The 22,319-nt window shown below is 40.8% G+C and overlaps 1 protein-coding gene across 10 annotated transcripts in view; it reads left to right on the forward strand.

Moving 5' to 3' along the window:
* BANP (BTG3 associated nuclear protein) overlaps nucleotides 1-22,319 on the forward strand; it is a 133,905-nt gene that overhangs the window by 4,571 nt on the left and 107,015 nt on the right. For 7 of the 10 annotated variants that reach the window (XR_004425181.1, XR_004425182.1, XM_033128964.1 and 4 more), the window contains exons 2-3: nucleotides 16,647-16,783; nucleotides 20,103-20,241. Coding sequence is in view for 8 of the 10 variants with exons in the window: in XM_033128964.1 (XP_032984855.1) it covers nucleotides 20,172-20,241 (70 nt within the window). In the remaining 2 variants the exon portion in view is untranslated. Of the gene's footprint in view, nucleotides 1-16,646; nucleotides 16,850-20,102; nucleotides 20,242-22,319 lie in introns of all 10 variants that reach the window. The other 3 variants (XM_033128961.1, XM_033128962.1, XM_033128960.1) reach the window with 3 other exon arrangements.

Consider the following 22,319-nt stretch of genomic DNA (forward strand, 5'->3'; position numbering starts at 1 on the left):
AATAATGAGAAAACCCCAATTGAGGGACAGTCACCAAAATCCTGACTAGTACTCAGAAGTGTCCAGTTTTTTTTTGTTTTTTTTTTTTGTTTTTGGCTTAAACAACAGGAATTTATTTTCTCTTAGTTCCTGGAGACTAGAAATCTGAGATCAAGATGTTAGCAGGTTTGGTTCCTTCTGAAGCCTCTCTCCTTGGTTTGCACGTGGCCACCTTGCCGTGTCCTCACATGGTCTTTCCTCTGTACACACGCATCTGGTGTCTCTTCATGTGTCAAAGTTTCCTTTTCTTATGAGGACGCCAGTCAGATTGGATTAGGGCCCACTTTAATGGCCTCATTTTAACTTAGTCACCTCTTTCGAGGCCCTGTCTCCAAATACAGCCACCTTCTGAGATACTGGAGCTAAGGTTTCAACATGAATTGCGGGGAGACACAATCAGTCTTTAAGAGGCAATATGGAAGATTTACTTTTCCTAGGTATTTTCTGCATTGTTTCTGTAATGTTTCAATATTTTACAAGGAGCCTAGTTATTGTATAATTTGGAAAAACAATAATGTTAGAACAAAACAAAAAATCCTTTGTGTTTGCATTTAAAATATAATTAGGTTCTAGGCTTAGATAATTATAAACAGATTTTTCATTTACATGAGTGTCTTCTGGGCATTTGAAAGTCTTGAGGAATGCAGGACAATTCTTTGTTGTGAAGGATCAACCCAAGTATTACAAGATGTACTGAAACCCCTCCCCACAACTGTTGCTGGTAGTACCCCTTCTCCATCACTGTGGCAACCAAAAAATGTTCCCCCAGTTTCCAGAAACTTCTCCATTGATAATCACCACTTTAAAGTATAATTTTATACTTTTGCAAATGTTTAGTGTTTTTTCTCCGTCTCCCCTTTTCTTTTAAAATAATAACTGGAAGAAGTCATGCTAATTACCTCTAGTTATGCCAGGGGAAGGTTGGCTGTGTCTGAGTTATGGCCGAGTTTCATAATCGCTGAAGTTGTCTAAAGACAGTCAGACCTCTTTTGCTGCAGTTTATCCAAATTGCAGGCATGATGCTCAGGAGAAAACATAATAACAAATGTGTAGTGAGCACTAACTATATGCCAGGTATTGTCTTCAAGTGCTCTACATACATACATTCATTTATTCTCGACAACAACCCTGTGAGGTAGGCGTTGTGATTTGATTGGTGAAGTCACTTGCAGGTAATGGAGCTGCACTTCACAGCAGACAATGTGCTTCAGGGTGGCCATGCTTCGCCACCACAGAGTGATGGCTGTCCCCTGCCCCGCGCTTCCTGGGTGCCTCAGTTAAGCACTTGACAGATACGGCACGTGATCCTCACAGAAACATTGAAATGGCTACCATTTTATAGATTGGAAACTTAAGAGGCTCAAATCTCTTGGCAAGCAGACAGTTTATACGTATACACTTTATTATCATACGGAATAATGGCAAACTTAACCAAGCTTAGTGCCACCGTCAAAATGTGGAGAACCAAAGAGATTATATGAATATATTTTCTCTTCCAAGTCTATTTAAGTTAACAGTCAAGTAACTTCTCACTGAATTTTCTGAGGTTCTAAGTATCTTTTATTTCTGGATAAAGCTGTATTGTGGAGAAGTGATTTACATGTCATGATACAGGTTTTTCCCCAGGAGTTAATGAAAAACAACTCAGTTGGGCTAATAATAGTCGTCTCAATTTTGTGAACTGATCCCTCTTCTAAAACAGAAGCGATATGGTGACAAATCTAATAAAAGGCTTTATTTTTATTTTGTATGTTTGTTTGTTTTGTTTTATTTTGTTAAGAGAAGGCAGTCCCAGAGATTTTTAAGAAAGCTAGTTTTCATGCTGAGACTATACCCCCAATTTTTGGGACACCACTTTGTTGGTGTAATTGTTAGTATCAGCAGAAGTAAAACCTTACAAAGGCTGTCAGAAAATGTATAAAAGGCAAGTAGGAATGGCTTCAGCGTACCTGTACCCCTTTCTCTTCCATTGAGGTTTAAAGTTGATGATGAATAATGACTTCAAGAAATAAACTTAGGTTTTGATATAATTGGAAAAAATTAAAAATGTAATAAATTTTTTCTGATTTCTTGTATTCTCCCTCACCATTTGGTAGTCTGGGGATCTTTTTCTGATCAAGTGCATTTGTTGTTTTTTTCCAGATTGATTTTCAGGATAAAGCACACATAGTTTTTCTTGAAAACTAATACTTTTTCCAAATATTTTTCTTTGTTAGTGTGAAACAGCACACCAACATAAAAAATTCTGAATAAAGCCCCTCTAGTCCCACGACATTAATACATTATGTATTTGAGAATACTTTTCCAGTTTTTGTCTACAAAATACACATTTTAAAATATAATTTGTTGGGGTGGCCGGTTCACTCAGTTGTTTAGAGTGTGCTGTGACGTAATAAAACCAAGGTTGCCGCTTTGATCCTCACGAGTCGTGAGCTGCGCCCTCCTTAAAAAAAAATTATATATACATATATATATACACACACACACACACACACACACACACATATACACAGTGTCTACATACGTACATCACATTTTCAGTGACTTTCACTACCATAATTATTTTCCCTGATTCCATAGTTCTCATAATGATAACCTGTAATGGGTGTATAACATTTCTTTGAGTAGATGTATCATAACTTACTTAGCAATTCTTTTATTTTTGTTCATTTAGATTGTTTCTAATTATTCTCTACTCTAGATGGAATGTGGCCATGAATAGAAGTGTCCAGTCTTGAAAGGGAAAGACTCAGAATTTGCATTTTAAGAGATTGCCAGGTGTTGCATATTCGCTTTGATGCTGAAGAAACACTTCCTGTGCTAGATGGTCTCCAAGGAAATAAGAGATAATGAACCACAAACCTTGTTTTGTGGATTGGTAAATAGGTACGCCAGGCACGGGTTTTAGATGAGTTTGCATTAATGATTTATAGATAACACCTGTTATAGCTTATGAACCTTAGTTTTTCCTCATGCTCTTTATCTAGATTGTATATATCCCAAAAACCTTCAGCTATGCAATGAAATATGTTACATGATAATGCAAGACTGACTTTAAAATGTCCGTGTAACTTTACCACTTGAGCTGTTTAAATCTGGAAACAAACGTGTTCTCATTTAGAAGACCTCTTCTGGAGGAAAATAAACATTAAGGGTCTCAATGAGAATGTCTCAGATGAAAGCTTTGAAAGTCTTCCCTATCCCAGAGGGAAATGGAGATTGTCACTGCGTTCTCTGACTTCACACATATGGTGATCATAAAAGCAAAATCACGTAATGAATTGTTCATCAGAAGTGCTTTGACCCATTATGAAATGTTCATTTTTAGGGGATGTGAGGAGTTGTGGGGAATTTGAGAGCGAGTACGGAGTGGGATCCCATGGTTGCACTTTGCTCTTAAAAAGCTATACTTGTTTTCTTCTTCGTGGACAGTACCCGGACCTCATTTGGTGGATCCCAGAAGATGAGAATCATAGCAGTCATCCCTGCTTCTCCAAGTATTTTTAAAAATACTCAACCCTTAGATTCCCCACTTCTGTCAGGTTGTGAGACCGCTTAAAAACAAGAGCTTCACCTACTCGTTTTATGCCCTCTGCCTTGCCTTTGGCTCCGTCCACTGTCCAGGGCTGTGCTCAGCCTGTCCCCTTGGAAGAGACAGGTCTGTCCTCAGTCCTAGAGGGCAAGGAGCAGGAGGAAGGCTCTTGACCCTTCCTTGTGCCCCCAGTGCAGTGAGGTGGGGCACCCTCCCCACAATGCTCCCTAGTAAGTCTCTAAGAGGAAGTGGAGCTTGGCATCAGCACCCAGGGCCCCCCACTGCTTGAAACCTGTGGCTGTTCTTGAATTCAAATGTGATGAAACCATTAACTTCATAAGCCACAAGCAGATAATATGCCCCAAATATTGGAAAGTCACATGAAATTGGTTCCTATTATGCATTATTAATAACTTCTCTGCATCGTTCATGTTTACCCATAGTCAAGAACTGTCCGATTTGATTAAATGTTTTGGACCATCTACCTCCATGGTAGATGGTGGGGTGGACAGTGAGATTTGCTTTGTCCCCTTAAGGAGCCTCACACTGGGGAGGAGGCATGGTGGTATGTGAGTGATCGGTGTCCCAGACAGGTAACCACAAGGTCAGATCGCTTCTGAGGCACAAGCACGGAAGAATAAAATCTGTTGGAAAAGGCCAGAGAATGGGAAGAGATGAGAACAGGTTTTAGTTAAATCACTGAAAAAGTCAAGTAGAATTGAATGTGGGAAATTGACTACCATTTCTTTGTCCTAACTTGTTTTGTATTTTAGCATTTTAAACAGTCGAGCATAAATAAGGCACACAAGTGAAAATGAGCTGGGCAGAGGGGACATAGTAGGGGTGGAGGCCTGGTCCCTGTGGCCAGGAGGGCTGTCAGGAAACCTGGAAGTGCATTCAGCCAGGCAGGCTGGGGCCTCTGACTGTGGGCAGAGCCCCGTGCTGACAAAGCTTTTTGTAATAAAGATTTACATTCTGTGCTTCAAAGAATGCTGCTTGTGGTCTTTAGTGATTTTTTTCCCGTTTTTTCTCAACGTGAAAAATCATCAAGTAACTTGAAGCAAAGTTTAATCTTTCTGAACTAGAAGTGGGTTTGGAAAAACTGGCTGTGCAAATGTGTGCTGCTGTCACTTCCTTGGTGTGAACTACATGGCTCTGAATGTGGCAAGAGGCACAGGCGTCACCGTCTTCCTAGAGGGAGCAGGGAAGGACTTGGGCTGTGATTCCTGCTGTCACCACAGACGTGCAGCCCCGCAATCCTCTTGGCAGGTGGATGGCCAGGTTGGGACCTTCTGTTGCTAAGCCCTCCTCCTGGAAACTTTCATCGGGGGAGCCAGAGATGGGCCTGGGAGCAGAGTGCTGTTATAGGCTGCGTTTTATGCCAGGAACCCTTCCCTGAAGATGCCAAGTAGTTCACACCCCATGTGTTTAGACTGACTGACAAGTCTGGGTGTCCTGTTAACCCATTAAAAGTTGCAGCTGCCAGGGGGCAAACACAGTTTGCAGTTAATTGGCCTTCTAAGCATTTTATGGATTTTTAAGATTTGTGGGATTCAACTAATTTCACTTTTGTTTGCAAAACGAGGGCTTAATATATTAAATTTGTGTAATTCAAATGTGTATAAAATGCAGTCATACTATGTTAGGGAGGAGAAAGGAAGCTCAGGGGGATGTAGTAAGATGAAAGCAAACATATACTGCATGGGGTTCCCTTCTCACGTAGCTGTTAATAAAAAATTCAGTTCAACTTGTTTCATGGGTTCTTCCAGGATCATGTGAGAGCTCCGTAAGCCCGGTTGCCTCATTGGGTGTGTATGGATCCATGTAATCTGAATCAGGAATCACTCTTTCCAGCTCCCAGGAGGTGGAACCGTCCAGACCTGGAGCAAGTGACTGATCCTGTAATAGAGGCACCTCAGGACGTCTAGATTACTGTTCAGTAATCGTGTCTCATTTAACCCTCAGTCTTGAGGCAGTTCCCAGATTGCTAAAGACGCTGTGACTGTCATTAAACACTAGGGTAAAAGGCAACAAACTTTCTGTAAAGGGCCCGAGAAGTCCATATTTTTGGCTTTGGGATCTCTGTCACAACTGCTTGACTCTGCCCTTGGAGAGTGGAAGCCTGAATGGGCATAGCTATTTTTCCATAAAACTTAACCTACAAAAACTGACAGCTGGCCAGATTTGGTCTTGGGGCTGTACTTTGTGAATCCTCAAGCTCTGGACTAAAAGTACGAATGCATGTGGGAGAAAAAAATCAAGGTTGGGAGTTGAGTGACAGTAAGATGATGGTAAGGAACACTTCTGCTGGCGCCACGCACTGTTCAGAGTGCTGTCATCACGTCACAGACCGCTCTGCCGGTTGCCTCCAGCATCCACGTTCATCATTGCTGATGGCGAGGTTTTGGGGCTATCTGGAGGAATCCACGGAACCATCTCATTTATCTGGTGAAGGGACTGAGAGTGTGTAGGTCAGAAACTTAATTTATTTTGGGAAAATCTACTTGGAAAGAAAATGTCCGTGGCAGCCTCTCAGAAGTACAATTAGTACTGGGCAAGTCATCTTCAGATGAGAATGCTTCTATCCATCCTCACTGCCTTTCTTTGGGGCAAAAGCCTCAGCATCTCTTTAGGGATTTTTTTTTTTTTTCAGGCTTAGAAGTTGCAAGAATAGTACAAAGAATTATGGTATCGTCTTCTAGATTCTCAGATGTTACTATTTTGTATTTGCTTTATCCTCTCTCTTCCTCTCTACAACTTCTCTGTATGTATATACGGGTTTTTTTTTTCTGAACAATTTAAAATATGTCTCTGCCCTTAAATACTTAAGTGGCTATTTCTTAAAAACAAGGACATTCTATTACATAAACACAATACAATTTAAAATTAGGAATTTATTATTGATGCAGCTCTGTTATCTAAGCAACAGAGCTAATGCAGATTTTGCTAATTATCCCAATAATGTCCTTTATAGCAAAAGAAAAGGGGACTCCTTCATGATCTTTGAATATACTTTTTCCCAAGAATATTTGGCCCCCATGATGATGCTGGCATGTCTGTGTCTACCAGCGACCAACATACGACTTTTGCTGGCCTCCTTATGCTTTTGTCTGTTTTCTGTTCTAGATCACATTAGCTGGTTCTGCCCTGCCTCTGATAGCTGCTGTTTGGGTCAGAAACCTCTGGAATGGTCCTGGCATCCACATTTGCCACCTGTCATTGTTTCTTATTCTGATGACTCTCTAGTTGGGAGTTAATTTTCATTTGTTTTTATGTTACTGGTTAGGATTATAAATTCCCTTAATGGCTTGACACATGCTAGTTGTTTGGTTTCTATGAAATTGTGAGGTGGACAAAGGAGGTAGGACACTTACCCCTGGGACTGCTGACCACCCCCTCCCCAAGCTTTGCGCAGTATAAGGGCAAACACAGGAGGAGCAGGTGGGGGATAAAAGGATTTCAGTTTCTGGAGGGAGGTGAGGGAAGGAGGGATGGCTACACAGGCCCAAACTCCAGGGGAGGGAAAAGCGAACACGTGGTGATGGCTAACGTGGGCTTAGTTACCTGGGCACACAATGAGTTAACTGGGAGCTCTGCTTCCCCACCCCAGCCCCACTTCTCTGCTGTTTGCTCTCCTGTTCCTTAGTACGGATTCCTGATGTATGTTTCAGATAAGGGGAGTGTTTAGGGATGGGCCCGTCTCTAAAATGGGGACACACCTACATCAAAGGTTGTGAAGATTAAATGAGATAATGTTTAATACAGTGTTTACGATTCAATAAATGGTAGCTCCTATAATTACTGTTATTATCAACTTTACCTGCCAGGTCTTGTATCTTTTTATGCTTGTCAACCTCATAGAGTGCTGATTTAATTGAGAGAAATTTGCATCTAGTTAGAATTTTGTCTGTGATACACTAACATCATAAAATCTTAGACATTTAGAATTGGACAGGAGCTTAGAGGAGTTTTAGATGAGTACAAGTTGCTAATTAAGTGCTTGGCTGTGGTTGTCAAGTATACAGCCACCCTTGCATCCTTGCGAGTGCAAGAACGCACGATAACTGCGCTTCTGTGAGGGACCTGCCAGTACGATGTGAGCCCACACTCGGGGGTGGGGAACCCCACAGACCACTGTCTCAGCAGCTCTCCCTGATGGTCATTATGTTTCAGGCACCCTCTTGTTCTCTCCAGGGGACTGACTTTTCTCTTGTACTTTTTGTTGTAAATTGTGACAGATTCTGTTACTATACAATGTTGTGATTTTGGTGTATTGTTATTCAATGATACTTTATTGAGAATTTTCAATTCTATTAGATGGTTTTAGACAAAATGCTATGTTGAGCGTGAATTCTTACTATCTTCAGACCGATATTTCTTATATGAACAGATACCTGTGGGAAAATGACTTAAATTTTATTTTTCATTCAGTATCTGAGTATAAAATGAGCTACAGTTAGATTTAGGTATACAATCATCAAAATATAATGCCTCTCTGAAACATAATTTTCTTTTGTTGAGTTGTAAAAATTGACCTATGTCATCTAATTCATTTTTACATCTCTGAATGTTTCCATGTTAACTAAAAAATAGAGCTACAAGTGCAAAGTGTAGGAGAGAGAGAGTCTCCAAAGAGTTAATGCTTACTTTTGACTTTGTTTTTAATGAGGAGATGATTAGAACCAAGATTTCTACTCTCCTTGCAGCTGAAAGACTGAAAGAGCTGTCAGGGACTTGAAGCACTAGTTTCAGGATTATTTGTGCTCGTAGGAGCGTTTGAACCTCAAGGTTATTCCTTCATCCACTAACCAAGTGTTTGTGGGTGGCTCCTGTGTGCCAGCACGGTGCTGTGGTAGTGGCGATCCAGAGCCTCTGTTTTTACATTAAAGTGAGACTTGCAGCGGCTAGAGGAGCCATCTCAGCCCCAAAGCAGCCATAGACACTATGCGGAGACCTGGGTGTGGCTGCATTCCAATAAAACTTTATTTGTGGACACCAAAATTTTTGTTTCATATAATTTGACATCTTGAAATATTGTTCTTCTTTTAATTTGACTCATGGGCTGTACAAAACCAGGTGGAGGGCCAAATATGGCCCCTGGGACCATAGTTTGCCAACCCTTGGCTTAGAAGACGTTTGTTGAGTGAATGAGATCATATATAGGCAGGCAGTGGGGAGCCAGACTGCGAATGGTTTGAAACCTGGATAGAGGAGTTTAGACATGATGTCGTCACCAGAGGAGGGTCATGGAAGGTGCTGAGCTGGGCTTTGAGAAGATGAGCCCCCTTCGGAAAAGTCACTCTGGAACTTACCTGCAGGGGAACTCTTAAGTGTCCCTTGTAGCATATGTTTATGTACAATGTGTGCCCAATGATCATTTTTTGAAGAACGTATGAATGAGTGCAGTAAGATCACTTAATATTAATTGTGTAAAAGAGTTCACAGAGACTCATTAAAGTTTCTCTTGGACCTAAGAATAAGAAATAAGGCTAAGGTGTTTAAGCCTGCAGTCAATTATAAGTTATTATACTTTTGCATCTTTGGCAGATGTAGTATTTTATATTATCAGAATAAATACTTCACAATGTAAGCAGTTTAGTAGCTATCAGGGAAGAATTAAAATATAAGTGTTATATATGTAAAGTACAAAATTTTTATTGCAAGATATATGCAGGCTTCTAAAGTGTATTTACATTTATCTTTGGCAGTTGGTAAATCAAGTAAAGTTTGCTTTTAATTACATTTATGATTTATATTTTACAGCAGAAGTTATCTGGAATTCACTTTAATGTATATGTGGTTCTTATGTTTTCTTTCTAGAAATGTAGTACCTGAAAGCAATGGTGGTCAAAGTGTAGTCCACAGAACACCAGGAGTGTCCCTGAGACCTTCCCAGGGGATCTGTGAGGTCCACACAGTTTTCATAATGATTGTAAGAGGTCATTTGCCTTTTTTGCATGTTGACATTTGCACTGTTGGTTCAGGATCAATGGTAGTAAAACTACTGCTGTGTTAGCACAATTGAGGCTAACACCCCCTGCAAGCTGTACATGTATCATTGTATTCTTCATTGCCACCCGATTTAGAAAAATCCTTTTTCACCTAAGAATGTCCTTGATGAAGCAATCAAAATAATTTACTTTATTAAATTGCAACCCTTGAATACATTTCTTTTTATTACTCTGTGTGACAAAACAGGAAGTATGCAGAAAGCACTTCTGTGGCATTTCAGAGTTAGAGGATTGCCCTTCTGCAATTCTGAGTTGCTAGCTAAACTAGCCACTTTTTTCATGGACCACCAGGAAAAAAACTGCTGACATTTCTTACTAAATGAACAAAGTTAGCCCATCACTTCAAGGAAAGCAATTAACACTATTGCCATTGGTAAAATTTGAGCTTTCAAGTGAAACTGGAATTTCAGAAAGCGTGTATCTGCCATTAGGAACCTGACAGCTTCCTAATACTTAAAGACTTTCTGATGATATCAGTGCTCATAATAATGAATGTGATGCTTTTGATAACGTACAATAAGCAGCATTTGGAAGATTGGCATAGCTTAATGAATCAGTGTTTTCCAGATGACCAGTGCATGCCATTACAAAATCACACTGGCATAAAGATCCATTTAAAGGGCAAGACAGACCAACGTATTGTAAAATAATAAAGAACAAAAAGTTCACAGATACGGTTTCAGATTCTACATTGCAATAAGCCTTTGGGAAAAAATAAAACACTTGTTGAGTTTTGGTGTTGTATTAAAGAAGAATATTTATAATTATCTGACAAGGCTACTAAAATACTCTTTCCTGTCCCAGCATCACCTCTCCAGGAGGCTGGATTTTCTTTATATGTATCAACTAGAACAATCTATTACAACATACTGAAAGCTGATACATATATGAGAGTCCAGTTTTCCATTAAGTCTGACACTAACAGATTTGTAAAAATGCCAAACTACGTTTCTCTTCTTAAGATTTTGCTGCTTTGGAACTGTAGTTATTTTTTGATAAAAAATGTTTTGTATGTTCATATGTAATGTGTTAGTTTTTATAATTTTTAAATGAATAAAGAAATATTCAAACATTTTCTATTTTAATTTCAAATGTGGTAACTATTGATAGAAATACCTATACAAGCACAAAGTTTTGGGGCCTCACTAATTTTAAGATGATAAAGGGGGTCCCGAGACCAATGAGTTTGAACCAGGACAGTGGGTGCTGTGGGATCAGCTTAAATCCAGCTTCTCTTTTCTGCATTTGTGGTTTATATTTGAGGCGGCTTATGTATTTTGGAAAGCATGAATGAAAGTGGCAAATTTAATCAAACATGTTAGCTATAAGGAGGAAGGACCTGCCATCTGAAGCCAGTTTGACCTTCGTTTTCTAATTTTAAACTTAAGCGTTTTTAGGGGGGTGTCTTAAAGAATAAACAGTATGAAGTAAGCTGAGTCTTTTTCACATATCTCAGTTTAATAAAAATTGGTTTCTTTGCTTACTTCATTCTGGCTTTTAATTGATTATTTTATTACTACACTTATATCTGGAAGGATTTGACTAAATGGAATGATCTTTAGTTTCTTGAAAGTTTCCCTGTTTCTGGAGATACAGCTTTTTAACTTAGTACTACTTAGCCACTTCCTTAAATGGGAATGGAAATTACTGCTGATTTTTATGGTGTTGTTGACTGGCCATTCCTGGAACGGGCATGAGGGGCTGGGATCCAGGGAGGCAGGCCTTCCCCATCACTCCTGTCATGGTCCAAGCGTCTTTTCTGCGTAATTGCACTCCGAGACTTGTTGTAGGATCCTCTTCCTCTCGTTCTTGTCCATGGACACTCCCAACCCTTAGAGTAATACATTCAGTTTATATTTTTGTCAACTATAAAGTGAAGTTAGACTAGCACCAGATGACTTCCAAGGCCCCTCCAAGAGGAGTAAGGGGTGTGCCTGGCTTTTTACCCGTGGCTTGTGGACTGCATCTCGTTAGTCACCCTGCATGTATGTGATGGCTAGTAAAGAATTCTAGTAGAGCAGAGTCAGGTCACTGCCCTGGGAGGTTGGTTATACACCTGGCTACATGGTTCTGCCACCTGTGGAGATCACCTGGTCCAGATCAGATTCAGCACTGGGGCTTCATTCAAGGGGTGATAGAAGAAATAGCTCTATGAAGACTGCCCCAAAAAACTGATGGGAAAAAAAGCCCCAAATGTTGTGACATTCCTAATGAGATGACCCAAGTGATGTCATTCTTGCAGTGACTAAGAAAAATCCTAGGGTCAGTACAGGGAAGCTTGGTTCGGTTTTTTTTCTTGCTGCCTTTTTTCCTGTAATGAAAGCCGATCGTCTATAGTGTTTTCTTTTTGTTTTTGTTTTTAACCTTTACTGCTAAAGATAAGTTGTCTGCTCAATTACAGGAGCCTTTCTTTTATTCCTGTTTTAATGGTCTTGTCGTTTTATTGTATGGGTATCCAAAATTTAAAATTTCCTTGAAAGTTAGCAGAAATTAAAAATCATTGTGCAGTACTGTATTTCAGGTGGTGAACAGCCTGTGTCTGTTGCTGACAGCTGATGGGCAGCTTGATGTATTTTCACTGTTAACAACTGAAAGTGTCATTCCCATAAAGTTCCCAGTCATAAATTAAATAGGTTTGTGATGTAATTATGGCATAGTCCTTATTGAAATCAAAACACAGACACAGAGAACTTTGAAGACCGTAATCCATGTTTTTTAAGGAGAGATGCTGACCTTCATAGTTCTGCATTGGTGTGTAACTACAGTGGGTTCTTCACAAGATTCATCACACGTACGTTCATTGAGGGGCAGTGTGTTCGAACCCTGTGCTAGGCAGTGAGCGACATGATGAAAATTCCCGCCCCGATGGAGCTGATGTGCTGCAGTAGTAGGGGAGACAGATCTAACCAAAATGGACATTTAGCACATGTCGTAAGTTAGACGGTAAGTGCTTTTTGATGGAGCAGGAGAGGGGAGCAGGGAGGTGGATGCTGGTGGTGGGTGCAATTCCGTCTCACTGGGAAGAGGCAATAGTAGGTGGTGGAGGGGCAGGCGGGTGTCAGACTGTAAGGGCCCTGAGCTGGGCGTGTGCCTGCTGCGCGGGGCTGAGTGAGGAGCAGTGCGGAGGGCCGGAGGCGTACTGAGAGGTGCTGGCGGGTGCACAGCTGCCTTCAGAGAGCCAGGAAGCCGTCCTGAGCGAGCAGGACGCCTTCAGTGGGCTCTTAACAGTCTGATATGGGTTTTGACATGATCCAGGTAGTTTTTTAACCAGGTATTGGAATAGTTATGGGGTAAAAGCAGAGCAGGGATGCCCCTGTGGAGGCTAGTGCACAACTCCAGATGGTGCGGAGAATGTGTATCATGAGAGAATTTGCCTACAGGTGGGCATGAGAGAGAAATACCAAGGACGGAACGCTTTTGGCCTGAGCAATGGGGTGTTGCCTTAAATTGAGATGGGAAGTCTGGGAAGAGCACGTTGGTTGTGGGGTGGGTGTTGGGTTCGGTGTGTCATGTTACAATTGAGACTAGACACCCAGGGGAGCTGTCCATCAGGCTGTTGGCTCCGTGGATCTGGGGTTCATGTGCAAGGTCTGAGTTGAGGGGTGAATCTCTTCAGCATCAGCATGTGGATGGTATTTCAGGATGGTTGACAAGAGGCCCAGCACAGAACCATGGGCACTCCATGTCAGGAAGATGATACGAACCCACAGAGAACCTGTGCGGAACAAGGTCAGGAGAACAGAGCCAGGCAAGGAGGTGAGGGAGGGAGGCCGGCTGTGGAAGACGCGGGAGTGAACCCTGAGCAGGTGCTTTGGTGGGCAGGGCAGGCATGCGGGGAGAACTGGATGGGGGCAGTGGTGGGTGGGAAAGCCAGAGCCTGGTCTGGCTCTAGAATATGAGGGGAGAAAATGGAGACAGCATACTAGGTGTGACAATTAAGTTTGCGAACTTGTTGCAACGATGTTGCTAATCTTTTTTGATATCAGAGGTATTATTCGTTATGAATTTGTACCAACTGGACAAACAGTTAACCAAGTTTACTCTTTGGAAGTGCTGAAAAGGCTGCGTGTAAAGGTTAGATGACCTGAACTTTTTGTCAACAAGTCATGGCTCTTGCATCACGACAATGCACCAGCTCATAGCACTGTCTGTGAGGGAGTTTTTAGCCAGTAAACAAATTACTGTATTGGACTATCCCCCCGACTCACCTGATCTGGCCCCCAATGACTTCTTTCTTTACTCGAAGATAAAGGAAATATTGAAAGGAAGACATTTTGATGACATTCAGGACATCAAGGGTAATACAATGACAGCTCTGATGGCCATTCCAGAAAGAGTTCCAAAATTGCTTTAAAGGGTGGACTAGGCGCTGGCGTCAGTGCATAACTTCCCAAGGGAAGTCCTTCGAAGGTGACCGTAGTGATATTCAGCAATGAGGTATGTAGCACTTTTTCTAGGATGAGTTCGTGAGCTTAATTGTCTGCCCGCATACACAGGCCAATCTGTGGGGAATTCTGCTCTGAAGCGAAGCACAGGATTGGAGATGGAGGAGAGGTGGAGAAACAGCAGCGCGATGTGTATTGGGAAGGACCAGGGAGACTGCTGAGGGGCGGGCGTGCCGGGGGACAGGAGCAAGGTCGGGTGGTGCTTGTAGCAGCCACAGGAGGGGATGCCAAGTTCAAGGGAACTGATGGGGAAGAGAAAGCAAGGCTACCAGCTCCCAGAGGGAAGAAGGAGAGGGATTTGGAGGGGAGAGGAGAAAGTATGACACAGTGGTTCGAGAGAATGGAAACATTCACAGAGCAGGGTAGGGCTGTGTGGTGGCCGTAACCTCAGACACCTGTGCAACTGGTCACGGCTGTGCGGATGCACGCACCTTATAGGCCATATACTTATTACTTTGTTTCAGAAAAACAATTTCACAGTTGATCAATAAAATGGGCTTACAGAAAACTCAATAATCCAGAAAGATCAAGGATGAAAGTCAGCTCGTGTTGTCTGTATACTCTTTCCCTCATGGGTAACCTTAAGTTACTGTATCTTGCCGTGTATAATGTGCTCCTGTGTATAATGTGCACCCAGGTTTTTGGTCCAAACATTCAGGGGGAAAAAATCTTTCATTTTAATTTTTTAATTCCAATTTTTATTTAAGGTACTTGTTTTTTGTTTATAAAGAATTTTAGTATTTATTTTTTAACATATTATGATACAAGAAATTTTACATAACAAATAATTACAAAACACAAGAACAGATACAAGGTCCAAGAAATTTTATGTACTGTTAACAAATTTATGATATTAACACATCATAGAAGGCCAAGAACTCTTTGTTGTTGCAAGTTCATCTTAAGTTCAACAAAACCGATTATTGTATCCCAGGGTTATTATTTTTCATATGGATATTGCTATTGATTTCTAGAGTTACACTTTTAACTCATAAGCACAACTAAAAGAATTGAAAACATTTAATATAGATACAGAATTAGTACTGATGCAGAATTAGCACTAATGCACATGTATAATGCACGTCCTTATTTTTCCTTCACAAATCTGGGCAAAAAAGTGTGCATTATACACGTATGTGTCAGAAGTATGTATCATTCCAGATCATCAGGTATGTATTCACACACACACGTACGTATGCACGCAACTTTTAGAAAGCAGAATAGGGATTATATACAGACTGGTCTGCAATTTTCCTTTTATATTCCCTTCCGTTAGTATTACATTCTGGAGCCCTTTCCATTGTGGTTCATGTAATTAAATCAATCTCACTCACACGAATGTGTGCAGTATTTTACAGGAGGGTGTGCCGTCATTTACCATTTGCTTCCCCTAAGAAGAAGCACTTGGGTTGTTGATTTGGTCGGTGGGCACTATTTCATGTGTCCCATGAAAGACGGTCTCTTGACAAGCTTGCTAGGGTTCTAACTAGTCATTGCCATTAGAGACATTATTGTCCCTTAATCTCAGTCCAGTTGCTTTATTATATTAAAACTGGACTATCTCCAGGACTTCTGAGAAATGGCAAATTTAATTTGCCAAAATGGCAACTGCATGTATCGCTCTGTTCCAGTTTTCTTGGGCTTATTGCCCTAGTTTTTTCTATTTAGACTTTCACTGTTAGCAGAATTTTAAGTGATTCTTTATCTTGGCAACAGAATCATTTTGAATAAACAACTTGGAAAATGTATGGTGTCCTCATTTGGAAGAGATTCGGATTCAGGATTTTATGGTGAAGCTCCTCGCACAGGTTTTGGAAACCAGGAAAAAGCTTAATTGGGTCCTTGAAAACTTTCCACTAGCCCTTTATGAGAGATAAGTATTTAACCTGAAAGCCGGATCCAGGGCCATCATGAATGGACTTCAGAGAGTATCACTTAAGTTAAGCTTGGCTGCATGTGACAGATTCCAAAATACGTTATTTTAAAGTGGTTGGTTATTTCTCTTATGAGGAAGTCTGGGGCAGGCAGTCCAGGGACATACGATGGCTCCATACATGTAAGGGCCCCAGGCTACCACTTCCTTTTCGTTCTTTGCCCTGCCATTCTAGCCCCTATCCCTGGACCTGCCATGCGCCACATCTGAGCTCGTGTCCCATTGGCTGGAACTTGGTCAGGTAGTCACAGCGTGCTGCAGGAGAGGCAGGGAGCCTTCCTCTGGGGGCCACATTCCTCTGTAAATTAGGTCTCTTAAACTGGTGTTGCTGAACCCTGTGAAACTTGGCAGAATTTTGTCTGTATTCTTTTTCTGGGAAAGCGTCCATCTTTTTTTTTTTTTTTTAAATTAGATTCTGAAAGCAGTCTGATCCTAAAATGTTTTAAATCTATCAAGTCAAAGATTGGTTGGGTGGTATTATCTAACTGAGGACTACCACCTTCATGAAGAAGTCCAGTGTATCCCTGTAATAACCTTTGCTTTGGTTCTTAATTCAGAAAAAACAAGACCGAGTTTATGGCATGAGTAGCTTTGATCTTCAAACTGACCACCAGGTAATCTGTACTTAGACGTCATCTTCAGAGGACACAGATTTAGCACGACACCTTATCTCCTTATCCTGACAGGTTCTCCTGAATCAGTTCATGTGGGTTCTGCCTGCCTCTGAATCCTGGAGCAGTTGCTGAGGATGATGAAGGTTGAAGAAACTCCCAGTGTTTCGCACAGACACCAGGTTCAGAGAATATTACTGCATGTAACTGAGGTTGGAACCGAACATTTCCCCCCAGAGTTTATGCCTAAATATGTAGCTGTCTGATCATTTAAAAAAGTATGTGGTTTTTTTTTAAGTTTTGAAAAGATGATACATGAATATGATAAAAATGCAAATATTATACATATTTGCAATATTATACAATGCAAAATATTATAAAAGGGTGAAAGGTGAAAAATAATTTCCTTTTCACCCCTATATCCCAGGGATATTCTATGCATATCTAGTGTATTTCTTTTTTTAAAAAAAACATGTTCTGCCCCCTTTATATTCGTGTAATACTGCATCTTGGGAGTTGTCCTTAGAGAGATCTGCCCCCTTTTTTTATAGTTGTTTGGAATTCCATTGTTTGGCTGTGCCATACTTGTTTTTTGTTTTAAAACACCGTCCTATTATACATTTAGGTTGTATCCATTCTTTTGCTGCTAAAAGCAATGCCTTAGTTGTTTTGTGTTTTTGGTATACATAGATCTTTGCGCAAATATGTGAGTCTGTGTGCTGGAAGGATTCTTGATTGGGGAGTGGCGAGGTCAGGGCTGTGGCCAGTAGCATGTTGACAGCTGTATTGCCTGTTGCTTTTCAGGGTTCTACTCCCACCAAAAGAACAGTAGAGCGCCCATTTCCCGTCCTTCCCAATACTCTTCCCGCACAGCGTACCTCACTTGAGTGAGTGTTGCTTTGGTTTTCTTTCGAGTCTCCTTGTTACACACATGTTGGGTCTTCTTTGCCTGTCACTATGTTACTTTTCCTTGAACTCTTTTTATTTCTTTTTTATTCTTAAAAATTTGTTCCGTTTCTCCTTTTGTTTTTCTTAAGGCATAATTTATTGTGTTTATTTGCTGTTTGATTCCTTCTAGTTTAGTCTTCATTTCCCAAATTAGTGTTCTTTTATTTCTCATCTTAGTTCCGTCACTTCATTTTTGAGCTTTTCTAATGCTGGTTCATATCATGGTTAATGATATCTTATATCATTTTCTTTATGTATTTAGCGTGTTTTGAAATACTAGGATAACATTTTCATCTCTTTTGGGGACATGTCTTTCTAGCATGCTTTCACTGTCTCTGGTGGTGTTAACTTTCTCCTATTCTCTTTTAAAATATATTCGTATGAATTGGACCTCACTATTTTCTGTTGTTCAGTTTATGTGGAATTAGTTTTCCAGAATATTTAGAAGGGAGGTTTGATTTAGAATAGTTTTTCTAATTTCAGTGTTCTAGAGCTCTATATTCTGTGGTTCTGAGGAAGTTTTCAAGAAAGGAACAGCTCATTTTCTGAATTCTCCTGGCTCTGTTTTTCTCTCCCACCTTTAATTAGAGTTTTATTTTCCCGTCACTGTTTTCCCTGTCCTGTACATTTTGTATTCTGTTGCCAATCATTTCAGTGTGTTTGGCCTAAAGGGAGCTTTTTAGTTTTGAGAGTTCATGGGGCCCACAATGTTCTAGGCCTTCCAGACTTTACTGTAGACGTCTTACATTTGTCCACTGTGAGACTGTGCTCATTTCCTGGTTTTAGCTGTTCTCAAGTTGATGCATTGCTTCTGTTTCCGGCTCCACATGTGCTTGTATCATGTTGTTCTTGTAGCTGTCAGTGGTGGGTCCCCCTCTGCTTGTATTTTGGGGTTGGTCATGAACACCTTATGACTCAGTTCCATTTTAGACGTCGACCTGGAGTTTGGTTTTGCTGCCCCACTTGCTCCATGTGTTTTTATGGGGGAGATTTGGAGAGAATAAAAATCTTTCGTACTGCCATCTTTTCATGGTCGGACTTGCAAGGGGTTAGTCGGAGTTCCCCTGAGGTGCTTGCTTCCCCTCCCGATAGCTTGTTATCAGTCTCTTCTTTGTTAAGGACAATTGATGTTCTCTCACCTCATTCAGTATTGTGTGAAGGGCATAAACTGGGAATAAAAACACCTTAGCCATTTTTATAATCATACATTTAATCGTGTTTATGTAAAAATGTTGCATTTACTCTATAAAGGAAAATTTCAGAGAGGAGCTTGTTCCTCCTTCTAAAAATTGCTGTTCCTGGGAAATTCTGGAGCTGGTACCATGTATGCTATAGAATTTAAACCTGCCAAAGGAGAGGAAGAACCACGTTGTTTATAGCATTTAAGAACACGTGTAAAACCTGTGAATTTAGCTTGTTGCCTGTTGGAACTTGCCATTAAAAGGAGCTGTCAGGAAGACTTCCTACTTGAAAAACTAGATGATCCGTAACTTGTAATTTAGCGTCCCGCTGTCCCCTGGGAGTTGTGACGAGCTACATGAAAGTTGTGACGAGCTACATGAAAAAACTCATGAAAGGAGCTTTGCTCTAGAGTTGAATGTGTGCTTTCTGCCCTCAGGGAGCTTGTAGTCTGGTTGGGGAAAGATAAATAGTTTATTTATAAATTTATTGTATAAATAAATAATATAAAGTATGATATGATAATTATATGGTGGCATTGATTCCTGAGTTCTCCAGGACATCCTGTTTGCAGTACTATATTTAGATCCCCAGATCGATAGAAATATTTGGAATGACATGGCCTCATTTCTGTTTTGGAAAATCAGGTCACTCTAGTAGGCCTAATCTAAGGGTTTTAGGAGCAGTTGGAAAGTAGCTGACTCCATTCCAGACACAGTGCCAGGCTCAGGAAATGACAACTATTACCAGAGGGGGATGTGCCCAGCCCTGGAAAGTGCAGTGTGGCCAGGATGGCACTGCTGCTGGGCACGGCGGTGGGGTAGTGCCGTGGTTCCGGTCTGCGCTGGAAGCCAAGGGGAAGCAACACAGGAACTTAGAGGGCACGTGGGGTTGAGGACTTGACCTGGAGCGCAGAAGGGTCCATTTGGGTAAAATTCGGGAGGTGGGACATCTGGTACTACTGGAGACAACAGTGTGATGGTTTGCTGGTGTGTGGTGTACGTAGCAGGAGCTGAGACCCCACAGGGAACAGCTGGAGGATGTGCGTAGGACATGTTCTGTGGGCAGTTAGGGGACCGCTGGAGACTCTAGGTTTGTGGGGATGCAAGCCAGGTTAGGAAGGTGACTTTGGAGGTAGTGTGAGGAATGGATTGATAGAGTGAGAGGCTGTCAGGGAGGGGTTAGTCTAGCAGTTAAGGATGGAGACAGTGAGCAGTTTGGGGGCTGTTGCTCACTTCTCAGAGAACACTTAACTTTTTGGTAGCTCGGGGCAAGAAGAGCCCTATATTAAAAAAAAATCCACAGACAAATGACATCCTCTTGAATATACATGGTTAGCAGTTTTCATTTCACAGGTCCCCGTCATTAATCCCCCTCTCCTCTGCCATTGTGTTTGTTTTGTAGGTGACAGAATCCTAGTCCTGCGTGAGTTTAGTTCTTGCTGGTTGACTGGCCCCTCTCCTCTCGTTCTGGATGATGTCAGAACAGGATCTGGCGGACGTGGTACAGATTGCAGTGGAAGACCTGAGTCCCCATCACCCAGGTACAGAGCTGTGGCAGAGTTCGGGGGCCTTGATTCTCTTTATTCTTTAAAAAATCCACAAGAGCTTCAGAAGTTTTCTTGACTCCTTTAAAGAAAGCAAGAAAACAAGTGATGCATGCTCCGTATGGAAAATTCAAATCGCGGAGTGTGTAAACAGTATCAGCTCCCACACCCACTCCCAGGTGGGTGTCCCCCCAGCACCTTGTCTGCTCTCCCCTCCCTGCTGTGCACAGGCACACGCAGTCTGTTTTCCTCTTCTTACCACCACGCGCAGGGGGTCCTGTGACCACTTTCCTTCTTACAACTTCCCCCCTTTAAAGTTCACTCTTGTAATGTGTGATGGAAATCTTAACCACATTGGTATGTCTGAATTGACTGTATTTTTTGGACAACTGCGTGGTATTCCATTTATAGGTGCCCCCTCATTTATTAAACCCTTCCCTTGTGGACGGCATTTACATTGTTTGCACTGTTTTACATATACGCCCCTGCAATAAAGATACTTGCATGTATATCTTGGCAAATATTTTTGTAGGGTGAGTTCCCAAAAGTAGAATTGCTTTGTGATAAAATTTTGATAAGACACTGATAGATTTCCCAGAAATGTTTTGCTAAGTTATTCTTCTATCAACTGTGTGTGAGAACAACTTTTCCTACACTTTGGCTAAGGCTGGTAATTTTTGTTACTGATGTTAAAGGCACACATTTACTTTGAAACCTTAACTAAATATTTATTTTAAGAAAACCCTTTACAAAGGAAACCCTAAATTTCAAGGACTTCATCTGTGAAAAAACTTTGTCTATACTTTTGTTTTATATAAAGATTTCTTAGTGTGTTTCCTCCTCTTTTTTTTTTTGCTTTAGTTTTATGTATCTTATAAAATCCCATTTATAATTGCATAAAAAAAAATACCTAGGAATAAATTTAACAAAGGAGGTGAAAGACCAGTACTCAGAAAATTATAAGACATTGAAGAAAATACAAATAAATGGAAGGCTCTCCGATGCTCATGGATAGGAAAAATTAATATAGTTAAAGTGTCCATACTACCTGAAGCAATCTATAAATTCAATGCAATTGCTATCAAAATGCCAATGGCATTTTTCACAGAACTAGAATAACTAATCCTAAAATTTATATGGAACCACAAAAGACCCCCAATAGCCACAGCAATCTTGGGAAAGAAAACAAAGTTGGAGGTATCTCGCTACCTGATGTCAAACTATACTACGAGGCTATAATAATCAAAACAGCATGGTTCTGATATAAAAACAGACACATAAAGCAATGGAACAGAATAGAGAGCCCAGAAATAAACCCACATCTATATGGTCAATTAATCTATGACAAGGAGGCAAGAATATACAATAGTGTAAAGACAGTCTCCTCAGTAAATGGTGTTGGGAAAACTGGACAGATATATGCAAAAAAATGAAACCAGACCACTTTCTTATACCATATACAAGAATAAACTCAATGGATTAAAGACTTAAATGTAAGACCTAAAACCGTAAAACAACTAGAACAACATAGGCAGTAAACTCTTTGACATTGCTCTTAGTAAAATTTTTTTTGGATGTCATCTCCTCGGGCAAGGGAAACAAAAGAAAAAATAAACAAATGGGATGACATTAAACTAAAAAGTTTGCACAGCAAATGAAACCATCAACAAAACAAAAAGACAACCTGAATGGGAGAAGATATTCACCAATGATACATCTAACAAGGGGTTAATATCCAAAATATATAAAGAACTCATGCAACTTAACACCAAAAAAAAAAAAAATATCCAATTAAAAAATGGGCAGAGGACCTGAATAGACATTTCTCCAAAGAGGACATACAGATGACCGATAGACATGTAAAGTAACTCAATGTCAGTAATCATCAGAGAAACGCAAATTAAAACCACAATGAGATATCACCTCACACCTATCAGAATGGCCATCATCAATAAATCAACAAACAACAATTGTTGGTGAGGATGTGGAGAAAAGGGAACCCTTGTGTACTGTTGGTGGGATTGCAAATTGGTGCAGCCACTATGGAAAACAGTATGGAGTTTCTTCAAAAAATT

This window comes from Rhinolophus ferrumequinum, chromosome 15, assembly GCF_004115265.2.
Source record: "Rhinolophus ferrumequinum isolate MPI-CBG mRhiFer1 chromosome 15, mRhiFer1_v1.p, whole genome shotgun sequence".
Taxonomy (NCBI): domain Eukaryota; kingdom Metazoa; phylum Chordata; class Mammalia; order Chiroptera; family Rhinolophidae; genus Rhinolophus; species Rhinolophus ferrumequinum.